The sequence below is a fragment of the Chamaea fasciata genome, unplaced genomic scaffold (assembly GCF_029207755.1).
Source record: "Chamaea fasciata isolate MVZ Bird 193981 ecotype frontalis unplaced genomic scaffold, bChaFas1.0.hap1 SCAF_29, whole genome shotgun sequence".
In the NCBI taxonomy this organism is placed as follows: domain Eukaryota; kingdom Metazoa; phylum Chordata; class Aves; order Passeriformes; family Sylviidae; genus Chamaea; species Chamaea fasciata.
This window is the reverse complement of record NW_027094114.1, coordinates 5,067,811-5,095,039: the sequence shown is the minus strand read 5'-3', so window position 1 is coordinate 5,095,039 and position 27,229 is coordinate 5,067,811. Positions and strand designations below refer to the sequence as shown.

Below are 27,229 nucleotides of genomic sequence, written 5' to 3'. Positions count from 1 at the left end.
TAATCATTTCAAAGTATCTTTTATTTGTTTATTTTTACTTTTATTTATTTTTATATATTTTATCTATATCCATATCTATATTTCTACTTATATAAAATACCTAAAATTTTAATTGGCTAATGCAATTAAATAGTGTAATTGAATAACATACTATTGACTAATAGGACAACAATTGCTTATTAATACTTACCTATAATTTTATATGTTGTGGATATATTATTAATATGCACAGACTATAATAGTTATATATGAATGTACAATATAATCTTTTCTGTAATTATATTAAAAATACAATGTATGATCTATTGTTCTATAATTATGTTGTTAGTATTATTATTCTTGATTTGCATTCTTTAGTAAGAATTTCTATGAAAATTCAGTACAGAATTATTTAAATGTTTATATGGATGTATAAAAGATGTGAAATATAAAAACATTTAATATTTTGTATTCATATAATATATTAGTGTGTTAATTAATATGGCACACTATATATTGCTATTATATGCAACTATATCCAGTTATTGAGAGGTAATTATAAAATATAGAATAGATATTACTATAAATATAATATATACATCTGTAGATTATTTCACAATGTACTATGACATAGTTGCATTATATTATATGAATGACATTATGTTATTGTATTGTAATGTAATTATAACTGCATGCAATGAATGAATATAAAATTTACTAACGCAGTTATATATTATTTTTGTGTTAGAATGTAATAGATACTATTATAATTGTTACATTAATTACATATAATGATAGATTACATTGCAATATAGTATAATGTAATGGTATATTAATTCTATTCTGGCCTACAATATATTCTCTACCTTTGTATTTTTGCTCCTTATTGCTTATTTTTGATTGATTTCTAGAGGGGTTTTTTTTCCCCCAAACCGTTTCTATGGAAACAAGAAATAATTTAAAGTCATTATCTGAATATTTTAATAGAGGAAATATGAATTATCTACTGTTGTATGTAATTATAAAAATAGCATGTAAATTTGTAATACTGAAATAAATTCAATAATCACAGCAGTTTTTATTGTGTTACTTTAATTATTTTTAATAATTATGGATTTGGATTAAATCTTTGCTGATATTCTATTAAAATTAGGTACAAAATAATGGAAAAATTACTACTGTATATTTACATAGAACTATTGAACATTACAGTGTTATAATTAATAGATCTGTATAATAATAACATAGAAAACTATATAACCAAGTTATATACTGGATAACAAGTATAATAATACAGTAACAGGCTAAAAAAGTAATTGACGTGTTTTTACTGATATATGAGTCCTATATTATTAATATTTTATCAGTGTGCTAATAATTAGTAATATCCTAAAGGGTATTACATAATAATATTAATGTATCAATAACACATGATATAACAGTATAAATACCTAGTCATATTGTTGTATTAGGGAGAGTATTTTATAGAATTAATATTAGTTAATGACACATTATTTCATATTATTAACACATTGATGTATTTTAATATTTTGTCAATAGAACATATAAATAAGAGTTTAATATTTATACATTAATATTTATAGTTTTATTCAAATGTTGTTTATTAACATAATAAACTAAATATAATTTCTATTATGATTGTATGTAAAAAGAGACTTTATAAATTGGATACTGCAGTCATATCTTTAAAGTAATGTCAGTACAATTCCTACTATAAAATAGGAAAATTGGTATATAAACACATATAAAATTGATATTAAAAAATCAATATAAAAATATAAAAGCCCCTTTATTCAACCCCCTTGGTTGATATAAAAATTAACCAAGGCCCCGTTTTCCCCCTGTTTTCCCAGCATTCTCCAGTGCCAGCTACCGGGGCCGGGAGTTCCTGGCCATGTTCCCACAGAATGATGACGAGTCTTCTAGCGCCTACCTGCAGCTGCTGCTCACTTCCTATGGCCCTGACGACACCCAGGTGTCGGTGACACTTCGTGGCGGCTCCATCACCCAGAATGTCACCCTGAGGCCAGATGTCACTGTGCCCTTGCCCCTCCCCGCTAACCTGGAACTCACTGGAAGCCGCACTTCCCATAAAACCTTGGTGGTCCAGGCCAGCGCTGACATCTCCGTGGTGGCTGTCAGCACCAAAGGCTACACCGTGGGTGCCACTGCCCTCCTGCCTGTGGAGAGTCTGGGCACCAGGTACTACGTGGTGACACCCCTTGGGAACAACACTTATGGCATGGCCGAGTTTGTGGTGGCCGCCGGCGCCACCACCACCGCTGTCAGCATCACCACCACCACCACTTTCCACTATGCCGGGGCCACCTACATCCCTGGTGCCGTGCTGCGCCTGTTCCTGCAGCCCTACCACAGCTTGCAGCTCCAGAGCAGCCAGGACTTCACTGGCACAGTCGTGGTGTCCGACACCCCTGTGGCCGTCCTCAGTGGCCACACCTGTGTCAAGGTGTCTGCTGGCTTTGACTTCGTGGTGGAGCAGCTCCTGCCAATGACAGCGTGGGGGAGGACCTATGTGGTGCCACCGAACCCGCTGCAGGCAGACGCTGACTTTGTTTATGTGGTGACGGATGAAGACAACACCATCACCTACAACACCGGGAGCGGGAATGCCACTGTGGCCATGGTGGCAGGGGCGGTGCAGACGTTTGTGGTGAACCGTAACTCCCACCTGTACATCAGTGCTGTGGTGGCAGTGCAGGTGGTGTTTTTCTTCAGCGGGTCATCTTGGCAAGATCCCTTCCTCCTTGTTGTCCCTCCTGTCAACGCTCACTGCACTGCATTCCGCTTCAGCAGCGTGCCCAGCCAGAATAACCATGCCATCCTCATTGCACCCACCACTGCCACTGCCACTACCACCCTCAACCATCGGCCAGACAACACCGTGGCATGGCAGGCCATTCCTGGCACAGATTTCTCCTGGGCCAGCATCACCGTGAGCGCAACGATGCAGAGCGCCGAGAACTCGCAGGTGCCTATTGGCCTCCTGGTGTTTGGGTTCCAGAGTCACACTGGATACGGCTTCCCTGGGCTCTGTGCTGCCAGTGAGTACAGTCAGTCCATTGTTGCATCACTCCAGCGGTTGAGTGTTGTCCAGTTGACCATTCACAGGGTTTCCCCTCCTTTTCAGTCCCCATACCGCTCTCCTGTGAGGATTTGGTATGCGAGGAGAGGTGTGAGATGGTGGATGGACAACCGGAGTGCATCCAGGAGATTTTCTCCACCTGTTGGCTCGCTGGCGGGCCACACTACCGGAGTTTTGATGGAAAATTCTTTGATTTCATGGGAACATGTACCTACACCTTGACCACCATCTGCAATCCGGATCCTACCCTTCCTGCCTTCTCTGTTGAGGTCAAAAAGGAGAAAAAGGAGAACTCCAAAGTTTCCTCCATCGGGTCCATCACCGTCCATGTTGACAACATCACTGTCACTGCTGTCCGGTCAGAGAACGGGATGGTGAGGGTAAGCAAAAAACCATCATCATTGCCAAATTCCAAGTAATCTCATGGAATTTCACTGCAATTCCATATTTAGCAATGACCTTGAGGGTCTTTTCCTAAATAATTTCAGGATTTGCTGGTGTGCAGGTAACCCTTGCATGAAAACACTTCCTGTCTTCTTCATCTCCATGTATTGCCCGATTTTGATGGGTTTTGGTTGTGTTGATGGTTGTTGTTGTCCTGCAGGTGAGCAACCTCCGCTCGCGCCTCCCCATCTCCCTCTCCCATGGGAAGCTCCGCATCTACCAGAAGGGTAAATCCATGTTGATCCACTCGGATTTCAACCTGAAGGTCCTCTACAACTGGGACGATCATGTAGTGATCAAGCTTCCGGCTACTCTTTCTGGAAAAGTCTGCGGAATGTGTGGGAACAACAACGGGGACCCCCAAGATGACGCCCTCTCTCCTGATGGAAAACAGGTGTGGGATATTGTGGAGCTGGGGAGGAGCTGGAAGGTGGCCAGTGAGAGTGGCTGCTGCCAGGACACCTGCGACGGCGACTGTGGGCGGTGCAGATGGGACCAGGTGGTGACATACAAGGCAGAAACCTGGTGTGGGAAGTTGTCCCATCATTCTGGGCCATTCCAGTCATGTCATGACACTATCAGGCCCAATATCTACGTGAAGAACTGTATCAATGACCTGTGTGCCAGTGAGGGACGTCATGATGTGCTGTGCCACGCCCTCCAGATCTATGCTGATGACTGCCAGGAGGAGGGGATCAATGTTTCCGATTGGAGGACAACAGTGGGATGTCGTGAGTAGAGGGTGGTTGGGTAAAATACTCCTTGGGGTGGGCGGAACCTAATTAATGTGGGACTGAAGATCCATGGGATCATGGGTTGGGAAAGGTTATGGCAGCAGATCCAGGCAGGAAGGCCATGGAATTCCATACAGACTCCAGAAAGTCCAGGTGGAAGGCCTAGGAAGTCTGTGGAGACTTCAGCAAACCCATGGAGCCTCCAGGATATCTGTGTAGATAGTCAAAGAAGTCTCTCCCGCCATGTGCCACTGCCCCCTGACCACTGTCTCCCTCCCTGTCCAGCTCTCACTTGCCCGCCCAACAGCACCTACAGCACCTGTGGCCTTGCCTGCCCTGCCACCTGCAACATTCCTGCTGTGTCATCCAGCTGCACTGCTGTCACCACCTGCGTGGACACCTGCGTGTGCCATGAGGGCCTTGTCCTTGATGGCAACACCTGCATACCCCCCTCTGAATGTGGCTGTGTCTTTCGGGGTCTCTTCCGTGGCCTTGGTGAGGAATTTTGGGGTGACCTCACCTGCACCCAACGCTGCGTTTGTGACGCGGAGCAGCGGCAGGCGGTGTGCCGGGATTCTGGTTGTGGCGCCAAGGAGGAATGCCGAGTGGAGGAGGGGATCCAGGATTGTTATCCCAAAATTTCTGGGGTCTGCACTGCTGTTGGAGCCACCCACTACGAGACCTTTGATGGCAAGAGGTTCATCTTCCAGGGGACATGTACCTACCTGTTGGTTGGGTTATGTGAGGACACCCCAGATTTGGTGGGATTCCAGGTATTGGTGCAGAATGGCCACCGGCGTGACAAGCTCATGTCATCCATTGCTGTGGTGACAGTCAAAGTCTACAACAAAACCATCAGCATCAGCAGGGAACACCCTGGAAAAATCATGGTGAGTTTAGGGAATGATCCCTTATCTTTTCACCACATTCTGCACCTCATCCCAAACCTCATCCCATTAACAAGTGCTTAAATCTGAAATGTAATAAAATCAATGTCATTTGGGTGTTCCAGCTGTTGAAAGCGGAATTGGAATTTGCCATCAGACCCAAAAGTTATCAATTTTTATGGTTTTCTCCCCAGATCAATGAGTGGTTGATCAGCCTCCTCTTGGGACTTGGACCTTCTCACCCTCTTAAATCCCAAATTTAATTCAATTCAAAATTTAATTAAATCAATGCTTTTTGATTGCTCTGGCTGTTGACAATAGTTGGAATTTACCATCAGACTCCAAATTTGATCACTTTTTATGGTTTTCTCTCCAGATTGATGAGCAGTTGGTCAATCTCCCGTATCGCTACAGTGAAAGAAAGATTGTTGTCTATCGTGACGGGCAGGACGTGGTGGTAGAGACCAATTTTGGCCTCGTTGTCACCTGCGACTGGTACAGCCACGTCACCGTCACAGTGCCCAGTGGCTTCGCCAACGCCCTGTGTGGGCTCTGTGGGAACTACAATGGCGCCGCCAGCGACGACATGATGATGAGGAACAACCATGTGACATCAGACCCAGATGCCTTTGGGAGCAGCTGGAAGGTCACAGATGTCCCAGGATGTGGTGAGAGGTCAACAGTGGAATGTTCCAGCACTGTTGCACCTTCCCGGCTTCAACAGCAAGTATCTGGGAAGGGGTGTGAAATTATTTTGGGAGCGGATGGACCTTTTGGAGCATGTCATGGTCATGTTGATGCCCACCAGTACTTCCAGAGCTGCATCCATGACTCCTGCCTGTTCCCTGATCAGGAAGAAGGGATGTGTGCAATCATTGCCCTCTACGCCACCAGATGCCAGACTGCTGGTGTGTCCATTGGGAGGTGGAGGACAGATAATTTCTGCCGTAAGTTGGGATAATGGGAGGGATTTTCCTTCAGCAGTATCCAGAGGATCTGCAAGTCTGCTCCAAATCCATGTATGAACAAGCCAGAGGTGGGTGTGAATCCAGTGGGAATTCCACCCAAACTCTTGGTTGATCCCATAATCCACCCAAAATAAACCCTTCCTAAGGTAGCTGTCTCATCTGGAATAATTAACCCCTTCTAAATCTCCAGTTTCCTGGTGTTGGCTACAAAATGGATAATTTAGCGGGCCAACCACCAAAAAATGCACCAAAAATAGTGGAATTGTGTTAAAGGGATCCAGCTTGGAGGCCAGTTGAGGACCCAGTGTGGAGCAATTCTTTGGGTGAATGTTGCATTTTTCTCCATGAAAATGTGGGAAATTGGGTGGTTTAGCAGTAAGAATTCCTATTGTAATGGGCTGGCATATTCTTTATGGATGATCATTGGATCGTCATCAGATAATCATTGGGTCATCATTTGATGATGCCCCTCATCACATCCGCAGGGAGGAAAATTGAGGGTTTGCCATGAAACTGGGCTAAAAATCTCTGTATTTGGTGAAGTTTGCTCCTGAATTCCAGGAAATTTCCAGGATTTGGCTTGGAATTTCCTGGTTCCTCAGGAATCCCATTGTCTCCCGGCAGATATTCCCTGTCCTTCCAACAGCTCCTATGAGCTCTGCTCGCACACCTGCCAGCACACCTGCGGCGCTGACTCTGCCACGTGCCCAGGGCGGTGCCGTGAGGGCTGCACGTGTCAGGATGGTTTCATGCTCAGCGGCGATGAGTGCGTCCCCACGTCCCACTGTGGCTGCAGCCACCACGGAGTCTACTACAAAGAGGGGGAGACGTTCTACCCCACAGAGCAGGAGATGTGCCAGTGTCTCTCTGGTGGCACTGTGAAGTGCCAAAATACTTCCTGTCCTGATGGCCGCCCTGGGAAGGTCATTGATGGTGTCTTCCAGTGTCCCTTGCAGGTGTCCAGCACCTGCGTGGCCACAGGTGACCACACCTATGTCAGCTTTGATGGGATGGCCTTCAACATCACTGGTACTTGTTCCTACATCCTCACCCAGACCTGCACAGGTGACAACGCGACATCGTTTACTGTCACAATCCAGAAGGAGGCGCGGCAGAAGGGGAAGGTCTCTGGGATACAAGCATTGTCTGTGGAAGTCTATGGGGTCACCTTGACCTTGAAACAAGGAGAGAGGGCAGATGTCATGGTAAGGTGGCACTTGATGTTCCAGATCTCATGGGATGCCCTCCAAATTGGGTTTCCTTGATGGAATAGACACCTCAGCCCATCTCCAAGCCCAGTCCATACTCCTGCCGACCTTTCTTTGTAAGCAAGGTCTGTAAATGCACTAAAACTTTGGTGGGAAAGTGTTTTCCCTAAATTTTTTGTTCTACCTCAATCAGCCGCAAATCTGTGCTTCCTTGATGAGGGGAGCCCTCACTCCATCTGCAAGACTAATCCATTCTCGTCCGAACTTTTCCTTCCAAGTGGGATCCACAAATGTGTCAGAATATTGTTTGGAAGATGTTTTCCCAAAATTTTTTGTCTCACCTTCTCACTGGAGGACTCTTCTTTCTCTATCCCAGGTGGATTCCATCTCCCACCACCTCCCCACCATCCTGAGAGAGGGACAGGTCCAGGTCTATGTACATGGGACAGGTGTCCTGCTCCGCACTGACTTCGGCCTCGTTGTCCACTATGACCTTGTCCAGCACGTGATGGTCACAGTCCCCCAGACCTACATGGGGCGCCTGTGTGGCCTCTGTGGCAACTACAATGGCCAACGCAATGACGATTTCCAGCTCTCCAGTGGCCAACTGGCTCCAGATGCAACAGCCTTTGGATCTGCATGGAAAAAAACAGACACGCCTTGCGATGACACCTGTCCCAAGGATGAGTGTCCCACCTGCCCAGAGGAGAAAGTGGCAGTCCTCCAAAGACCCAACTACTGTGGCCTCCTCACGGCCCCCGAAGGTCCCTTTGGCTCCTGCCATCGCATGATCGACCCCATCCCGTATTCCCAATCCTGCATCCATGACCTCTGTGTGACGGGAGGGGACACGCATGTCCAGTGCCAGAATATCCAGAGCTATGTCACCATGTGCCAACATGCCGGAGTCACTGTGGGGGCTTGGAGGACACCATCCTTCTGCCGTGAGTTTTGGGAGGGCACAGGGGAAAATGTCCTGTTTGGGGTTGGGAAGATCTCCAGGTGATACTGGAGTTTGGGGGGGCATAGGCAGGGAATGTTCCCTGTTTGGGTGTGAGTGACAATGGTGACATCATGGGGTGATGGGATGAGCTTTAAGGTTCCTTCCAATACAACTCAATCCATGATTCCATGAAAATTCCAGCCCTCACCTGCCCAGCCAACAGCACCTACTCCATTTGCACTAACACCTGTGCCAACACCTGTGCTGGAAATGCCACCACCTGTCCCCAAACCTGCACTGAGGGCTGCCAGTGCCATCAGGGCTTTGTCTTTGATGGACACAGTTGCATTCCTGAGGAGCACTGCGGATGCTTTAGCGATGAGGAATACTATAAGGTAGTATTTCTGCCCTTTTTTCCTGTTTTTAGGCATTTATGTCTTTTTTCCCTTCGTTTTTTCCCTATTTTTATACATTTGCTTCCTTTTTTTCTTTCATTTCCTTCTTCTTTCTTTTATTTTTATGTCTTTAGCTATATTTTTCCTCATTTGTTTTCTCTTCTCTCCTATTTTTCTGCATTTACCTGTTTTCATGTTGTTTTCTTTTTTCCTTGCCTAATGTATTTACATTTTAAAAGTTAATTTCCCCCATTAAAAATTAATTTCCCCCTATTTTTATGCATTTACACTTTTACTTCTTGCATTTCCCCCTATTTTTCTATCTCATTTTCCCACCATTTTTCCCCTTTCCACCCCCCTATTTTTATGTCATATTTCTCTTGCATTTCCTTTCTTTTCCTCTATTTTTAGGCAGTGAAATATTTTTTCTTGCCTGTATTTCTCCCTGTTACCCATTTGCATTTCTTTTTCTGCATTTCCCACATTTTTCCTAGAATTATGCTTTTCCCCAGCATTTCCCCCCTATTTTTATGCATTTATGTCTTTTTTTCCCTGCATTTCCCCCTTTTCCTCTATTTATAGGAAAGGTAAGTATGTACATCCCTTTGCCTTGCAATTTGTTCACTATTTTCCCTATTCTTCTCCATTTATGCCCTTTTTTCTGCATTTTTTCCTTATATCCCCTATTTTCATGGGTTTCCCTTTCCCCCTTCTCCCTCCCCACAGCCCCATGAGATGCTTTTCAGGGATCACTGCCAGCGCCGTTGCACCTGTGTCCCTGGCCAGGGCCTTACCTGCCATGAGCACACTTGCACTGAGGACGAATCCTGCGAAATCCGGGAAGGGGTCTTGGGATGCATCAATAAAAGTGAGGAAAAATGAGGGAAAAGGGGACTTTAGATGCAAAGTGGATCTGGGGATGCTTGAGGGGTTGACTGTGGAAAAAAGGGAAAGGGAGGTGGAGGGAACAGAATCCTGCGTGTGTCACTAAGCCTCAGGGATAGGGCAATTCTTCTGATGGTTTCTCCTAAGGTTTCTCCCATCCCATGGCTTCTTCTGTGGTCTTTCCCATGGTTTTTCTCATTGTTTTTCCCGTGGTCTTTCCCATGGTTTTCCATCCCATGATTTCTCCCATGGTTCATTCCACTACTGTTCCCATAATTTCTTCCATACGGTGATTTTTCCTATTCCGTGGTCTTTCTCATCTCAGAGTTTTCTCTCTCATGTGAGTTACCCCCAATTTTTTCCCTATCCTTTTCCCCAGCCCATGGCTTCCTGCAGTGTTTATCTCCTATTTCACCCAGCCCACGGCTCATCCCGCTCTCCGTCTCCTCCCAGACCCCTGCAAGTCCCTGCACTGCCGCCCCAAGGAGCGCTGCCGGCCCCGCGGTGCCCAATCCCGCTGTGTCCCGGCCCTGGTCGCCACGTGCTGGGCATGGGGTGACCCACACTTCCGCACCTTCGACGGCCTTGACTTCGACTTCCAAGGAACCTGCACCTACACCATGGCCGAATCCCATGGAAATGACCCTGGGCTGGTGCCCTTCAGGGTTGAGGCCAAGAACGATATCCGTGGCGGGATCCAATCTGTATCCTATGTCTCCTTGGTCAATGTTGACGTCTACGGACAACGCATCTCCTTCCGCCGGAATGAAGTTGGAAAAGTCCGGGTGAGTTGGGTGGAAATATGAGATTTTGGGCTTTTCCCCCACTTTTTGCTTCATCCAGCCAGTGCCAATGTTATTTTGGGATTAATCAGTCAGACTGGGAGATGGATTGTTGAAATGTTGGGATATTTTGGGAATAAAATGTTTGGATATGTCAGGAATAAAAAGTTGAGAAATGGTGGGAACAAAATATGGGAAAGAGAATATCTGGAAATTTCAGGAACAGAATGTTGTGATAAGCTTGGAATAAGATGTTGGGATTTGTTAGGAATGAAATGTTGGAGTATGTCAGCAATAAAACAGGATATGCCAGGAATAAGATGTTGAGATAAACTGGGATAAAATGTTGGTGTGTCTAGAGAATAAAATATTTGGGTATTTCAGGAATAAAATGTTGGGATGCAGCAGGGATAAAATACTCTGGGGTGTTTGGATATTTTGGGAATAAAACATTGGGTCATAGTGGGAAGAGAATGTTGGGGTATGTCAGTAGCCAAATATGGCAGGAATATAATGTTGGGATATGTAAGATGTAAAATGTTGGGATATGATGCAATTTAGCATTGGAATATGCTGGGAATAAAGAATGGGGATATGTGGGGAATAGAATATTAGGGTACATTTGGAATAAAATATTGGTGTATGTTGAGAATAAAACATTGAGATAACTGGGAACGTTGGGCCATCGGCAGGTGAATGGGGAGGTAACGCTGCTCCCAGTGCTCCTGGCAGATGGGAAGGTGCGGGTCCGTCCCAGTGGGCTCCGTGTTGCTCTGGAGACAGATTTTGGTCTCCGGGTCTCCTATGACTGGAACTGGCACCTCCTGATCGACCTCCCCAGCAGCTACTTCCGCCATGTCCGCGGCCTCTGCGGGAATTTCAACCTCAAGCCCCTCGACGACATCCCCGAGGCTGGTGACAACATCACTGCCATTGTCACATGGGCCAAAAGCTGGAAAAGTGCTGACTCTGAGGCCGATGACCCAATTTGTTGGGACTATTGTGATGGAACATGCCCAGTGTGTGATGAGGATAAGAAGGAGCTTTATGGCGGGAACCAATATTGTGGGATCATCAAAAAATCCTTCCAGGGACCCTTCAGAGCATGTCACAACATAGTGAAGCCTCAAGACTTCTATCACAGCTGCCTGTCAGACCTATGCCTGAGTGATGGGGCGAGGTCGATCCTCTGCCAGGTGCTGGAGACATACGCGGCAACGTGTCGGAAGCGTGGAGCTGTGGTCCATGACTGGAGGACGCCATCAGGATGCCGTAAGGGCTGGGGTTTTCTTTGAGAAGGGAAGGAGCCAGAGTGGGGGAGGAGGGGAATGGAGTGGGATCCATCCTGGGTTGAAGCCTTCAAATCCCTCAGGTGATCCTTGCAAGTTCTCCAGAACTGTCTTCTGGTGTTCCAGCCTCTTCTTTGTGGCCCAGAACTCACCACATCTTTCTAAGAATCCATACCACATTTTCCAGATCTTTCCCACATGAGCCAGGCCCTTACACTTGTGTCCCAGATGTATCCCACACCCATCCTGCATTTTCAAGACCCTTGCCACATATTCCAGGCCTTTCTCCTTGTGTCCCAGACCTCATCCTGTGCATTCCAGACCCCATGCCACATGGCCCAGACCCTTGCCACATGGCTCAGACCTCATGCCACTTGTCCCAGTCTCTTCCCATGTTTCCCAGACCTTCCTCCTTACAATCCAGACTCTTTTTGTTTTCCAGAGCCTTCCCCATGTTTGAGACCCTTTCCCAATCCCCATCCACTTTGCTGAATGCTGTCCACTCCCCTAATCCCTCCCTCACCCCAGTTTCCTCCCCCTGCAGCCTTACCTTGCCCTGAAAACAGCCACTATGAGCCCTGCGGCAACGCCTGTCCAGCCACCTGCTCTGACTGGGACAGTCCAACCGCCTGTGACCAGCCCTGCGTGGAGACCTGTGCCTGTAACACTGGCCACGTGCTCAGTGGCGGACAGTGCGTACCAGTGTCCCACTGTGGCTGCACCCGTGATGGCCGCTACTACCGCCCTGGTGAGGAGTTTTGGGGCGATGAGACCTGTCGCTCCAGATGCAGGTGTGACACGGAGCTGGGAATGGTGGTATGCGAGGACTCCAGGTGTAAGCCGGGTGAGGTGTGCGCGGTGGTGAAGGGCGTGCGGCGGTGCGTGGCCAACAGCCGCTCCATCTGCGTGGCCACTGGTGACCCCCACTATACCACCTTCGATGGGCACCGCTACGACTTTATGGGTACCTGTGTCTACCTGTTGGCTGGGCTCTGCTCCACTGACCCCACCCTCATCCCCTTTGCCGTCACTGTGGAGAACAATCACCGTGGCAGCCACCTGGTCTCCTTCACCAAGGTGGTCACCATGGAGGTGTACAACATGACCCTCAGCCTCAGCCAGGAACATCCCCGGAAGGTCAAGGTAGGGATGAAGGAGATGATGGGGGTGGTTCAGAGTCATTGCATGGCATCTGGGGAGGGCTCAAGGTCATGGTATGGTCTTCAGGTGCATTTCAAGGTCATCACATGACACCTGGGTGGAGTTTCAAGTCCTTGTAAGGTGTTTAGGTGGGTTTCAAAGTAATTTCAAGGCATCTGATTGGGTTTCGAGATCCTTCTATGGTGTTCAGGTGGGTTTCAAAGTCATTGGGGTGGCATCTGGGTGGGCTACAAAATCACCTTGGTAGGCTTCAAAGTCATTGCATGGTGTCTTGGTGGGCTACAAAGCCCTTGTGTGGCATCTGGGTGGGTTTCAGGGTCATTCTGTGGCGTTGGCTAAGGTTTCAAGGTCATTGCATGGTCTTCAGGTGGGTTTCAAGGTCATCATGTGGCATCTAGGTGGTCTTCAAGGTAATCCTTTGACACCTGGGTGGGTTTCAACTTCATTGTCTTGACCTCATGCCACCCACGGTTCTCTTTCCCAGGTTAATGGTGTCCTGTTGGACCTTCCCTTCACCCACAACCAGCAGCTCCAGGTGTCTCTCCGTGGCGTCCACGGCTTCATCACCACTGACGCGGGTGTCACTGTCACTTTTGACTGGTACAGCTATGCCCGTGTCATCGTCCCCAACACCTACGCTGGCGCCGTCTGCGGCCTCTGCGGCAATGCCAATGGCGACCCCCACGATGACTTTGTCACCCGCGATGGCCGCCGTGCTGACAACGAGACGCACCTGGGGGACAGCTGGAAGGTTGGCGATGTCCCTGGGTGCCTACCTGGGTGCAGTGAGGGCTGCCAGGTGTGCAGCGACGCCCAGAAACGTGCCTACCGTGGGGACAAGCACTGCGGGCTGCTGGTGAAGAAACGGGGGCCCTTTGCCGCCTGCCACGACATCATCGACCCCACCCCTTACTTGGATGACTGTCTCTTTGATGCCTGCCTGTACGAGGGACACCAGGACACCGTGTGCCAGGCCATTGGCGCCTATGTTGCTGCGTGCCAGAGCCGGGGCGCTGCCGTGCGGCCGTGGCGCACAACTGCCTTCTGCAGTATGGGGAGACTTGGGGGCCTTGGGAGAGTAGGGGGCCTTTTGGAGGGCAGAGAGGGACGCAGGGGTTAGGCAAGGAGTTTTGGGCTGTCCGTGGAGGATTCTGAGGTGTCTGGCAGGCGGAAGGAGGGTTGGGGCTGTCTGTGGAGGCTTTGGGCTGTCCATGGCCGGTTTGTGGTGTTCCCAGGGGTTTTTGGGTCTCCATGGGGAGCTTTAGGGCGTCAGTGGAAGTTTTGGGGTGTCCATGGGGGGTTTGGGATCTGCATGAGGGGGTGTTGAGGTTTGGATGGGAGGCTTTGGGGTTCAGACAAGGGAGTTTAGGGATGTCCCTGGGGCGTTCGGGAATTTGGGGCCTGCATGGGGAGTTTTGGGGCATTCATGGGAATTTGGGGTATCCATGAGGGTTTTGAGGGTTTGCAGGGAGTTTTTTGTGTCCATGGGGGTTTTTGTCCTTCTCCCTTCCTGACAGGTCCCGTGTGTCCCCCAAATCAGCACTATGAGCTCTGCGGGTCCCCCTGCCCCCCCACCTGCCAAGGCGAAGCTGGACCTCAGGACTGCTCTGATGCCTCCACGTGCACTGAAGGTTGTTTCTGCAATCCCGGATTTTTCCGGAGTGGGGATCACTGCGTGCCCCTCCCCCAGTGTGGCTGTGTTTTGGAGGGCCGCTACTACCCCCGGGGGGTGCAGTTTTACCCTGAGCCCCCCTGCACTCAGCGCTGCGTCTGCTCCGAAAATGGGGGGCTGGAGTGTCACCCCACTCCAGGCTGCTCCAGTGACGAGGAATGCACAGTGCAGGATGGGGTGCTGGGGTGCCACCCCCGCACCTGCAGACAGTGCCAGGTTTTGGGGGCAGGGGCTTACAGTACCTTCGATGGGCACCTGGGGAACTGGGGGGGGTCCTGCACCCTCCTGCTGCTGCAGTTGGAGAGGGGTGAGCCTGAAGAAGAGCTGGAGTCTATCACAGTGGCCTTGGAGCAGGAGGACACACAAGTGCAGCGGGTGACGGTGATGGCACACGGAGTGACCGTGGTGATGGACAGGGGACAGCAGTGGGAGGTGACGGTGAGTGGAGGGCCTGGGGCCTTGGGGATGCAAGCTCCGGTTTTGGAGACAAAAATATTTGGGGGACAAAAAGGGGGATGGAAATGGGGTTTTGGGAGGTGCAGCACTGAGGAAAGGCCTGGTTTAGGGTGAAAGCTCTGACTTTGAGGTGCATGCCCCATTTTGTGGGTGCAAGCCATGTTTTGGGACAAAGCTTTTGGGGGTGCAAGCCTAGTTTGGCAGGTACAAACCGTGTTTTGGGGAATAAAAAGGGGTTGGGTGAAAAAGAGGGGGTAAACATGGGATTTTGAGGGACATGGCAGTGGGGAAGGGGTTATTTGGGGTGTAAGGGCTGCTTTTGGGGTACACACACTGCTTCTGGTGAGCATTCTTGGGACCCTTTCTGGAGTGCTAAACCGGGGTTTGGGGTGCAGACCGTGATTTTGGGGTTGAAAACTCTCTTTTTGGAGTGTAATCACCGTCCCTTTTTGGGATGTAAACCTTGAGTTTAAGGTGCACAGAAGAAGTCTAGACTCTAGTTTTGGGGGTGCAAACCCTGTTTTTGGGGATGCAAACCTTATTTTGGGAGGTTAACCCCACCTTTGGTGATCCGACTTCCCTTTCGAGATGCTCACACCGTTTTCCCCAGGTGGATGGCGAGCGCCACTTGCTGCCGCTGTGGCTGCGTGGGGGCGCGGTGGGGGTGGCGCAGGTGGGGTCCCACCGACTGCTCCAGGTCCAGGGGGGCCCCAAAATCCTCTACGACGGCAAGGCGTATGCGGTGCTGACGCTGCCCCCCTCATCCCGCCGCCCCCGGGGCCTCTGCGGCAACTTCAACGGGGACCCCAAGGACGACGACCCCGACGGGGAGGCTCCGGGCGGCCTCCCCCCAAACTGCACCCGCCTGGCGCCCGCCCCCAGCTGCTCCCCGGCCCAGGCGCGGCGCTGCGCGGTGCTGGCGGACCCCGAGGGACCCTTTGCGGGCTGTCACGGGGCGGTGCCGCCCCGCACGTACCGGGTGACCTGCGAGCGCCAGGTGTGCGGGGGAGGCGGCGACCCCTGCCCCGGCTTTCAGGGCTATGCAGCCGCGTGCCAGGCAGCCGGAGGCGCTCTCCGGGAGTGGCGGGAGACCACGGGTTGCCGTGAGTGAATGGAGGGGTCGGGAATTCGAGGTGACAGGTAGTTTGGAGTTGGGAATTTGGGGTGGTGACGTTTTGGGAGGATGGGAATTTAGGGCTCAGGATTTTTGTGGGGTCAAGAATTCTGCAGGGAGTGGAAATTTTGGTGGGGGTGGGAATCTGGAGGTCTGAGGGAGTGGAATGGAACAGGGGCTCATTCCTGCATGGAAAAAGGGGTACATGTCCGCATTTCTAAGCCCCCATCTGTAGAATGCCCAAATCGCCCCTCCCCCCCCAAACGGCAAGCCTGTGTCCTGCAGTGGAACCCTGTGCAACCAGGAGGGCCCTCCCGATGTCCCACAGTGGGAGCCCCATGGGACCACCCACCCCAAAGATGGGATGGCATTGGTCCCAGGAGATACCTGTTGACCCCAGATGATCTCCCAGTAGCCCCATTGACCCCCTTTGTTTCTTCCCTCCCTCTCCCAGCTCTCACCTGCCCCCCCAAGAGCCACTACCAGCTGTGTGCCCGCACCTGTGAGCACACCTGCGCAGGTGTGTCGGCCCCGCCCCCCTGCAGCGAGCGCTGCTTTGAGGGGTGTCAGTGCGCCGAGGGGCTGCTGTTCGACGGCGCCCGCTGCGTCCCCCCGGGGACCTGCGGCTGCCTCCACCAGGGGCGCTACTTCCAGGTGGGTGTGGCCCCGGTGCCTCCCAATACAGCCCCATTCCAGCCCTAGCTCCTTCCAGGCTCCCCATGTTGATGCCGGGTCCCTCCAATGTGCCTCCCACAGTGTTCCCAGTCCCTCCCAGTACTCCCCAGCATCCCCCATGTCACCATTTCTCCCCAGTGTACCCTACTTGCCCCAAACACATCCCCCTGTGCATCCCCCTTTGCCCCAGGGTCTCTCCTCCCCTCCAGTCTCCCCCGGTATTCCCTGTATTGTCCACAGTGCCTCCCAGGGTATTCGAGTCCCCCCCCCACTTTCCCCCACAGTGTTCCAAATCCCTCCCAGTTTGTCTCTGTTCCCCCCACAGTGCCTCCCAATGCATCCCAGTCCCTTAGTGGGGGGACTTAGTGTCCTTCCCTGTGTCTCCCAGCATGTTCCAGTGTCCCTCTGTGTCTCCACCAGTGTCCCCCAGCACGTGCCAGTGCCCTCAATGGGGGGACATGGGCACACACTGGGGACATGCTGGTGGTCCCCATGGGCACCAACTGGGGATATGGAGACACACGGGGAAATGGGAGACATGGGTCCCCTTCCCCCCTCCCACGACACCTCACAGCATCATCATCCTTATTTTTTTGGCCATTTAAAGCTACTTTTCCCCACTTTCTATATTTTATCCATGGAAAACAGATTGCTGAGACCATCCTGACCCCTGACTGCTCCCAATCCTGCACCTGCCGGGGGCCCGGGGGCCTCCAGTGCCGCCCCTTCACTTGTCCCTTCAGCCACACCTGCGGCCTCCGTGACGGCGTCCGCACCTGCATTGCACACCCAGGGCGCTGCGCCCTGTCCCCTGCCACCCGCTTTGTCACCTTTGACGGTGTCACTGGAGCCACCCTGGCCACCGGCATCTATGTGGTGGCCAGCGTGTGTGACCCCCGGGACCCTGCATGGTTCCGGCTGCTGGGGGACATCAGGGACATTGGGGACCAGCCGGCAGTGGTGGCACTTCACCTCTTCACCCCGCACAGCCTCATCACTGTGCGGAGGAACAGGAAAGTGTGGGTAAGTTGTCACCACCCTGGGTGGCACCCAAAAATGTCACCATCCTAAACATCTTCCTGACCTTCATTTTAATTTAAAAAAAAATCGTGGTTTTTTTCCCCTAATTTCAGACCAGGTAAGAGTCCCCATGGGCTGTCCAATCCCACCAGCACCACAGGATATTCTTATCTTAATTTTGCTCCAAATTGCTCTTTTTCCCCCAGTTTCATGTCAGAGAAGCACCTCCATGGGTTGTCCCTCATCCTACCCCCACCATGCCTTGACGCATCCCATCATTTGTCCACAAACTCCCTCTTTTCCACCCAGATTCCTCCAAGTAGCCTTCACCCCTGTATCACCCCAAATCCCCCTTTTTCCCCTAATTCGGTGTTCTCCAGCTCAACGGGGTCCCCACGCCCCTGCCCTTGGAGCTCCCGGGACCGTTGACCATCACGGAGACGCACGCGACCCTCCGGATCAGCCGAATCCCGGGATTCCTGGTGGAACTGGGCGCCACGGGGGTGACAGTGGAGGTGCCCAGGGAAGCACGGGCGACGCTCTGTGGCCTCTGCGGCGACTACGACGGTGCCACCAGCAACGACCTGCGAGGGCCCGACGGGACGGTGACGAGCGACGTGCAGGCACTGGCCAAGGCCTGGTGGGCGCCCGACTTCACCCAGGTGGGTGACACTGGGGGAGGGGTGTCGGGGGGATTTGGCTGTCTTGGGGGTGGCAGGAGGGGGAACAGTGCCAAAAAAAAGGAGGGGGGCGGGAATAGCCTGAAAAAGAGGGAAAGAATCCCCCCAAAAGGAGAAAGAAGGCCCAAAAGATGGAAAAGAGACCAAAAAGGGGAAAAAGAGTTCCCCAAAAGGGAGAAAAGAGCCCCCAAAAGATGGGAAAGAAGACCAAAAAGAGGGAGAAGAGCCAAAACTAGAGAAAGGACCCAAAAATCAGAGTAAAGGACCCCAAAATAGTGGAAAAAGAAAACAAAAAAGGGAGAAAGAGCACAGATGGGGGAAGTAACTCCAAAAGATGGAAAAAGAGACACATAAATGAGGAAAGGAGCCCAAAAGTTTGGGAGAAGAGAACAAAGAAAGGGAGAAAAGACCCCTCAAAGAGGAAAAGAACTGAAACAAGTGGGAAAAGACAGAGGAGAAAAGAGGGGGGGGGAAGGGTGGAAAGAGGCCCCCAAATTTGATGAAAAGCTCAAAATGGTGGGAAAAACCACAAAGAATGGGTGAAGGACCCAGAAAAGCGGAGGGGGGCGGGGGAGTGGGGGAGAAGTATTAAAACGTAAGAAAGAGCCAAAAAAAAAAAAAAAAAAGCGGGGAAGAGAGAGAAAAAGGGGAAAGAGGCCAGAAATATATGGGAAAATATGTGAAAGCGGGGGGAGGGGGGGGGGACGGGGGGAGGAAAGAGACCAAAGAGAGACACCAGAAAAGGGGAAAGAGCCCCTCAAAAGCGGGAGGGGGGGGGGGGGGGGAACGACACGACGAAAAGCACAAAAAAGGGGAAAAAAGCGCCCAAAACCAGGGAAAAGTGAATGAAAAAGGGGGAAAGAGCCCCTCAGAGTGGGGAAAGAGACCAACAACAGAGGGGGAAGAGTTCAAAACTGGGCCTAACAAGTCCAGAAAAGGGGGAAAAGATCCTAAACCGGGGGAACTGCCACGAAGTCCCCCTCGATTTTCCCTTTCTTTCCACCCAGTGATGTGGAAAATTGACATTTCACCTGGGTGGCCGCACCCCATCACTGACGTCATCCTTAAACTGCCTCAGATCCGGAAAACCCGGATTTTTATAAACCCCGAACCTGTGTTTCGCCCCCGAAATAAAACCTGGGAGAAAACGCCGTTTGCGGGTGATCTGGAGATAAAATCCTGGGAGTTCTGGGAAAACACGAGCGTGGGAATGTGCCGAGGGGCAGGTGCGGGGCGGGGAGGGCTGTTCCCACCCTGTCCTGCCGCGGGCGGTTCCGTGTCCCCCCTTCCCCCGTCCCCCCGTCGGTCAATATTTCCCAACGCCTGAGTCCCACGGGGGGGAGGGGCGGGGGGTACCCGGATGTTTGGTGCCGGGGAGGGGGAGGGGGTTCCCGGACATCCGAGTCCACCAGGGAAGGTTTGTGGGATGCCAGGATCCCCAGTTCCTCCCAGTACATGCCCGTACCCACCCCCCCAGTCCCCTCCAGTGTGCCCCCCGGTATCCCCAGGCTCTCCAAGCACAACATCCCCCTACCCCCCGGTCTCTTCCAGCCTCCCTCAGCTGACCCCAGTATACCCCCATTGTCCCCAGTCCCTCCCAGTGCATTCCAGTCCTCCCCCACTATTCCCCATGGTGTTCCCAAATCCCTCCCAGTTTGTCCCAGTCCCCCCCAGTCCCTCCCTACTGCATCCCAGTGTCACTCAGTGTCCCCCCAGTGCCCGTTTAAGCCTTGCAGTGACCCCCAGTACATCCCAGCATTCCCCAATGCCTCCCAATGCATCCCAGTCCTTCACAGTGTCCCTCTCCAGTGCCCCTCCAACATTCCCAGTGTCTTCCAGTATGTTCCAGTAACCCCTAGTGCCCCCCAACGCATCCTAGTCACACTCAGTGTCATCCCAGTGTCCCCTGCAGCCTTCCCAGTGTCCTCCAGCACATCCCAGCCCCCTCCCCCCTCAGTGTCCCCTCCCAGTCCATCCCAGTCCATTCCAGTCCCCCCCAGTTGCGGTCTGGGCAGAGACGGAACTGCCTGGGGCCCTGGGAGGTGCCACCTGGGGGTGTCCCATGTCATCCCCCCCCACCCCCCCAGCCTGTCCCCTCCCTGGGGATAAAGTGGCTCCAGTCACAGCACTGGGACAGACTGGGACCATGGGATTGCAGTGAGTGGGGACAGTGGTGGGCATGGGGGACATGGGGACATATGGGACATGGGGGCACATGTGGGACATGGTGGACACAGGGGAATATGGGGGACCAGTGAGGACACATGGGATATGGGGCACATGGGGAGACATGGGGACATGGAGCGGGGACATGGGGGGACATAGGGAGGACAAGAGGACTTGGAGGGGTCACTGGGGACATGCAGGACATTGGGGGAGATATGGAGGGGCATGGGGGGATATGGGGATGTGGGGGACATGGGGAAGATGGAGAGGTCACAGGGGATTTGGGGACATGTTTGATGGGGGATCCCCTCACACTCTCCCAGGCCTGGACACCTGAAGGTCCCCCCCGTCCTCCTCCTCCTCCTCCTCAGCCACGCAGAGGAGTGGGGACCCCTGAGGACATTGGGGACTCCTGTGGGACCCCTCGGTGAGTTTGGGGTCCCAGGCTTATACTGGAGACGTGCCAGGCCCATACTGGGAGGTTCCAGCTCTAAACTGGAACCAGATCTATACTTCCAGTCCCCTACCAGTAGGCCCCATGCCCACACTGGGAGGTTCTGGGTGACCCTGGGGGTCCCTGACCCATATGGGAAGTCCCAGGCCCATACTGGAAGGTCCCAACTCCATAGTGGGAGGTCCCAGGTGCCACTATGTGTGTCCCCCAGGTGGGATCCTGTGTGCCACTGGGTGTGTGTCCCAGGTGTGTGACAGGTGTGTGTCCCCAGGTGGTGTCCTGTACCCCTTTGGACCAGGGGTGGGGGATGAGGCCACTGACCACGAGGACGACGGGACGAGCCCTGAGATCTTCCTGCAGGAAAACTTCTCCTTCTTTGGGCGTGCCCACCGCTCACTCTATGTGGGTCATGCAACCAGGGAGACATGGGGGAGGTGATATTTGATGGGTGACACAGGTGGAGGGTGACACCAAGGGGAGGGTGACAAGTTGGATGCAGCCACCATAGTTGATGTAACCTTTTCCTCCTCCTTGACTACATCGGTGAGTGGGGACCCCTGGGGACATCAGGGATACCCGCAGATGAAGACATTGGGGACATATTTGGGACCCTCAGGTGGTTTTGGGGTTCCAGGCCCATACTGGGAGGTTCTGTAGTGGTTGACTGGAAGTTGAGGATCATCATAGTTGAGGCCACCATGACAGGGTTCACCGTGGTTGGGATCCCCATGACTGGATTCAGTGGGACCTGTACCTGGGACCACCATGGAGGGTCACTATGGTTGGTGCTACTTAGGTGTGTCCCAGGGATGACCTTTGCCTGCAGGTGAACAACAATGGTGTGGTGTCCTTCGGGATGATGGTCCCAGAGTTCACCCCCCAGCCCTTCCCACTGCCAGGCCACCGCCCCTTTGTGGCACCGTACTGGGCTGATGTGGATACCCGTCTGGGAGGGGATGTCTTCTACCGGCAGAGCCGGGACCCCCAGCTCCTGGCACGTCTGGCCCAGGACCTGGCACCTGCTGTGCCACCTGGGGACCCGCCCCCACAGCCTACCTGGACATTCGTGGCCACCTGGGACCGTGTGGCCTATTTCGGGGCTGCCTCCGACAAGGTGGGACATGGGACAAGGTGGGGGGGGGGGGCTCAAATATCTTGACTTGCAACCATGATGTCCCTAACCATGGTGGCACCAAAGGTTTGGGGACACAGGAATGGAGACACAGCTGGGGGTCATGGTGAAATGGTGACAATTTTCCCCTGCAGGTGAACACCTTCCAGGCTGTGCTGGCCTCCGACGGTATCACCTGCTTTGTCCTGCTCAACTACGGAGACTTGCAGTGGACAACTGGCATTGCTAACCAGGGGAATCCCCACACTGGCCTGGGGGGCATCCCTGCACAGGTAGAGACACAGAGAGGGACAGGGGACATCAGGCATGAGGACATCCCTGTGCAGATAAGGGCAGTCCAAGAGATGGGGGGCACTGGGCTAGGAGGGATTCTGGCCTTGAGGGGGTAAATCATTTGGGGGGGAAATTAAGGCAATTTGGGTGGAATTAAAGGGATCTGGGGTAAAATTAGGGGGATTTTAGTAGAACTTGGGGTAGAATTAAGGAGATTTATGGTGAAATCAGAGAGATTTGGTCTGAAATTGGGATTTTAGGTGGAATTAAGTGGATTTGGGGTGAAATTAAGCTCATTTTGGGTACAATTCAATGGGAATTTGTGCAGAATTTACCCCAACCTTCTCCTGTCCCCCTGTTCCCCTTCCTTTGTGTTCCCTCCTGTTCCCCCATTTTCCCCCCTGCAGGCTGGGTTCAACAGTGGGGACGATGTCCACTACTACAATGTGCCAGGGTCACGCACACCCGCAGTGCAGAGCCTCAGTCGCCGCAGCAACCTGGGGGTCCCGGGGCGCTGGGCTTTCCGTGTTGACCACTTCAAGGCCACTGAGGGACCCCCTGAGACCCCTGGCACCCTGTCAACGACCCCTGAGGCCCCCTGGAGTTCCTTGTCACCCCACAAGACCCCTTCAGTGTCCCCCAACCCTCCCAGGACCACAGAGGAGCAGGTGTACGTCTGCGGGTTGTGAGTGGGTGACACCTGAGATGTTTGGGGTAGGGGGGTTGCCTAACAGCCCTCACCCCACCCCCACAGAAGCATGTGCCCCCACAGAGGTTGCATTATGATGGAAATAGCAATAAACACCCGCTGAGCAACACCTGTGTCAGGTGTGTGTACACAGATGCATGTGGGCAGCAACGCAGATGTCACGTGAAATGTGTATCCATCCCCGCCTGTTCCCATGAAGGTGATGGAATCAACTGAGGAGGGAAATTGTCAGTAAAGGGTGACAACATCTGGGTTGTACATGGGTGTGACAGACACACACCTGAGTCACACATAGGTGTGATATAGATACACCTGGCTAACATCTGTTGCCAGATGTACTGTACCTGGACAGTACCCAGTTCACACACTCCTACATGGTGTTACACGTGGACAACACCTGCTGCAATACAACACTCCACCTGGACAACACCTGGGTTGTAGAGAGGTGTACCATCAACTGGATACCACCAGCCCAGCTGAGGGCCCCAACACTGAAACCAAGGGCAGAGTAAAGGAAAGGGTTTGGGGTACAGTTAGGGTTAGAGATTACAGTTAGGGGTTAGTGGTTAGGGCTGTGGTTTGGTTAGGAGTAGAGCTAGGACTTACAGTTAGGGTAGGTTAGAGTTAGATTAGGGGTTTTTGTTAGGGTCAGAGGTTAGGGATGCTTTTATTAAATAGCTGTAAGCTTTTATTTAATATTGGAGCAGCATAATTTTTCATTATTAATATCTGTAGTTATCCTTTTGGGGGCAGGATGTCATAGATATTAATGTAGTTCTAGATTTTTAGTGAGAAATATTTTTCAGTCGAGGGTGCAGGGGTGGTGCAGACAAACTTCTAAATTAGGTCCTATTTTGCCTTACACCAGCACTTTCCTTTCTTACAGATCTTTGATGAAGAGAAAGGGGTCAGGGTTTTCTTTCTAAATTAGTTGCACTTTCAAAGATCTGCTTATTAACTCACACCGAGATAACTTAGGAGCAGCTTATCATTGGTGTGGAGAGGATCCCAGAAGAGAGGGGGCTGATGGAGATGTCTCAAACACCAAAAGCCATCCAATGACTGTTGGTGAAGAAGGAGGAACACGATATGACTGTGGAAGGGGCCATGCGGGAGTAGGGCACCACTTTTCTGGCACAAATATCCTTGTTCCAGTCCATGGAGACACAACAAACAAAACATAGCATCCGCACAGGGTAGGGCAGGATCTGTCAACCAAAGATTGATCTAGCAAGGGGGGGAGAGGGACCACTTAAGACCCCCAAAGCCTTCAACCCATTTCAAGAAAGATCTGAAAGAATGGACTGAGCATGAGAATTAATGTCCAGAGATAGTCACAGCTATCTGTCTGTAAAACAGTATCAACACCAAGCCCAGGCACTGCCTCCAGAACTGTGATTATCCCATAGCATTCCTTCCTGCCTGTGAAAAACAGAGTTCATTCCTTAGAATTTTTTTAAAGTTTAATAAGCAATAAAAAAGGGACAATATCGAGTGCTGGGGTGCTTGGCTATATACCAAAAGTACACTGTTAGCACTGTTACATTGCAGGGGTATCATTATGTAGTTGGGGCGGCGAATAACGATATAATACTCCAAGTTTTCTTGAAGAGCATATAACAACATTTATTGGAAAGCACACCTTTTTTATGCACTGTTCCAATACAATTGGACATGATTGGTCATTCAAGCAAACACCTCTTCGTAAACATCTTTGCAAGTAAACAAGTTGGCAAAACAGCAGGTGCAGAGATTAGAAATTGTTTGGAATGTCTTCTCCCAGCTCCTCCAGAGCAATGCCTGGGAAAGTCTGACTTGTTTTCCCACAGGCTCTACTGCTGCCTGATGCCTAAAAATTTCTCTTTGACCAGAAACATAACATCCACACAGGGGTACACACATACTGTTAAAAATAACCCTATAATATTGGCTTTCACATTTGTGTATTACTCTTTATATGTTGCTATTGATTGTAAGTATAGCACAATTTATAATCCCTTTTAGCTGCTTACAAATATAACCTACTTTTTCATTTTAAGTCTACGCCATGGAAATAACAGTGTGATGAATATATTATGTTGATGTATACACCTTATAGCTCATAGAAATAATAGTGTGATTAATGTATTGTACTGTAAGCCTTAGCAAAATATAAAATGTTAAAATACTTCTGTGTAACCAAGAGAACTGTATAAAGCCTGAATTAAGCTGTTGCCCACATCTGTTGACTGACCTCTCTAGGTGATAGGATAACTGTGACACAGACCAGAGCACTGAAGGACAACTGGAAATCCCCATGTTAAATGGTATGTTTTCTTTAAAGAAGACATACTAAATCCTTATCAGAGGACATAAAACAAGATGGAGTCACAAGAAGGTGTGAGAATACACAAGACAGAGAGTAAGACAGACTTAATTAGCATGACTGGTTTGATAACCAGGATGCCATGGCAGGAACAAACAGAGCTCTGAGATTACAGAAGATGGGATTAAACCTGCTTATGGGAAGAGGAGAGATTCAATCAACCCCCTGTGAGAAAGATGTAAAATGCAAAAGTTGTTTGTATGATCTTTTAACTTAATTATTGTAGTGGAAATTATTAAACTTCCTGAAATGGTATATAAGCTTTTAGAAAATCTGAGTAAAATCGAATTCTGATCACTGAATCAGTCTCCCCGTCTCTATAATTGTCAATAAGAAAGAATAAAATATATAAACTTGACACACAGATATGTGTGCAGATAATGCACTTATCATGCAGTTACGCCAGAGTATCCTGAAGAATTCTGTAACATCAAACAGTTCACAAGAATGTTTGAATAATGGCATGAAACTTATGAATATGTATGTACCTTAGTAAAGTAACAATATCTAGGTAACACTGTCTTAATGTACCGGTATCTTCTTTGGCTGTTTGTTAAGAACACCCCAGTGCTGGACATTGTCCTCTTTTATTTCCTTATTAAACTTTTGAAAAATATTCTAAGAGTGAAGTTCCATTTTTCACAATATTCAGGAGTTTTATGCATTATTCAAACATTCAGGGATTGTTTCAGGGATTTTCTTGCTCGGTTTTAACCTTTGACTTGTCTGCTTGCCATCCTGTTGATTAGATCAATATATTTTATTTCTTCTCCTGGCTCCACCCTGTTGTTCTTACACTCCCTGGTAATGAGGAGTTAATAAATTCTTTTTTGGTGTTCTGGTTTTTGTCCCTGTCACTTTGTCTAAATTTTAGATAAGATAGTCCACACATGCGGGGAATCACCTAATTATTTTACACCATTCTCTGAGATAGTCACATGAAAAAAAACCCCATCTTAACATCACAAGTCTCTATTTTAATATTATGCTACGATCTGTTATGAATGCTAGGAGACTAGCTCCTTAGTGATTTCAGCTTTATTGGAAACAGTGTGGTGCACACCACCGCTGCTCCCGATATGGTGTAGAGGAGGAGGATGTCAGCTCTGTCATCTGGCAGATCTGGGCCATCCTTCTTCACGGGAGTCCACAAGAACACACCTGCTGGTTTCAGGTTCAGGACTCCCATGTCACTCCTGACTCACTTTGGTTAGGGTGACAAAGGAGAGGAGTCCTGACTAGAGCCTTAATGTCATCCGATGTCCCCTCTGGTCAGAAGTGTCACTTCAGCTGTTTACCTGCATGGGGGTCATGGCTCGTTGTTTTTAGGGGTCTCCAGTAGATGAATTTCCTCTCCCCTAAGTCCTATGGGAATCTGACATTTGAATACTAGGTGATGTCCTCCTCCTCCCCATGGTCTCGGGTGGTTCACTGTCTCGGAGGGGACGGGAGCAGAGGGGGGTTCGTACCCGACAGTAAGGGAATTTACACAACAACTCACCCAAACAACCCACCATCCTCATTAACTTATAACTTTGTATCAACTTTCTAACAACTTATTCTCTACAGGTCTAAGATGTATTTATCACACTACTATTTATATAGGCTACATGGTGCATACATAAACCGACAATTTATACTATACCAAAGGCAGTTAAAAGTAAATACAAATTGTACCATATCAAAATACTTGTGACTAGTAACAACATACAAA

The 27,229-nt window shown here is 50.4% G+C and overlaps 2 protein-coding genes across 2 annotated transcripts; both read left to right on the top strand.

Annotated features, from left to right (window-relative positions):
- Positions 1 to 1,961: 1,961 nt before the first annotated feature.
- LOC136302502 (IgGFc-binding protein-like) lies at positions 1,962 to 19,508 on the top strand. The gene is made up of 19 exons (XM_066205976.1): positions 1,962 to 3,062; positions 3,149 to 3,483; positions 3,708 to 4,278; positions 4,567 to 5,171; positions 5,545 to 6,115; positions 6,761 to 7,341; positions 7,721 to 8,288; positions 8,489 to 8,682; positions 9,409 to 9,550; positions 10,021 to 10,352; positions 11,042 to 11,621; positions 12,183 to 12,781; positions 13,284 to 13,848; positions 14,317 to 14,909; positions 15,538 to 16,030; positions 16,496 to 16,695; positions 17,365 to 17,739; positions 18,117 to 18,398; positions 19,424 to 19,508. Exons 1-19 carry the CDS (start codon positions 2,243 to 2,245, stop codon positions 19,424 to 19,426), a joined length of 8,409 nt encoding a protein of 2,802 aa, XP_066062073.1. The 5' UTR covers positions 1,962 to 2,242; the 3' UTR covers positions 19,427 to 19,508.
- A 1,054-nt stretch (positions 19,509 to 20,562) lies between these two features.
- LOC136302501 (sushi, nidogen and EGF-like domain-containing protein 1) lies at positions 20,563 to 26,280 on the top strand. Its single transcript, XM_066205975.1, has 6 exons — positions 20,563 to 20,573; positions 20,906 to 21,009; positions 21,308 to 21,438; positions 21,863 to 22,150; positions 22,303 to 22,440; positions 22,849 to 26,280. Exons 1-6 carry the CDS (start codon positions 20,563 to 20,565, stop codon positions 23,128 to 23,130), a joined length of 954 nt encoding a protein of 317 aa, XP_066062072.1. The 3' UTR covers positions 23,131 to 26,280.
- The last annotated feature ends 949 nt before the right edge of the window (positions 26,281 to 27,229 follow it).

What these genes read in the sequence shown, in the direction of transcription:
- LOC136302502 (XM_066205976.1), top strand. Translation starts at nt 2,243, where the DNA reads ATGGCCGAGTTTGTGGTGGCCGCCGGCGCCACCACCACCGCTGTCAGC. An exon ending in GAGGACACCATCCTTCTGCC is followed by an intron (nt 8,289 to 8,488) that starts GTGAGTTTTGGG and finishes TGAAAATTCCAG; the next exon opens with CCCTCACCTGCCCAGCCAAC. An exon ending in GCGCACAACTGCCTTCTGCA is followed by an intron (nt 13,849 to 14,316) that starts GTATGGGGAGAC and finishes CCTTCCTGACAG; the next exon opens with GTCCCGTGTGTCCCCCAAAT.
- LOC136302501 (XM_066205975.1), top strand. An exon ending in GACTCCTGTGGGACCCCTCG is followed by an intron (nt 21,010 to 21,307) that starts GTGAGTTTGGGG and finishes GTGTGTCCCCAG; the next exon opens with GTGGTGTCCTGTACCCCTTT. An exon ending in TGGGGGGCATCCCTGCACAG is followed by an intron (nt 22,441 to 22,848) that starts GTAGAGACACAG and finishes TCCCCCCTGCAG; the next exon opens with GCTGGGTTCAACAGTGGGGA.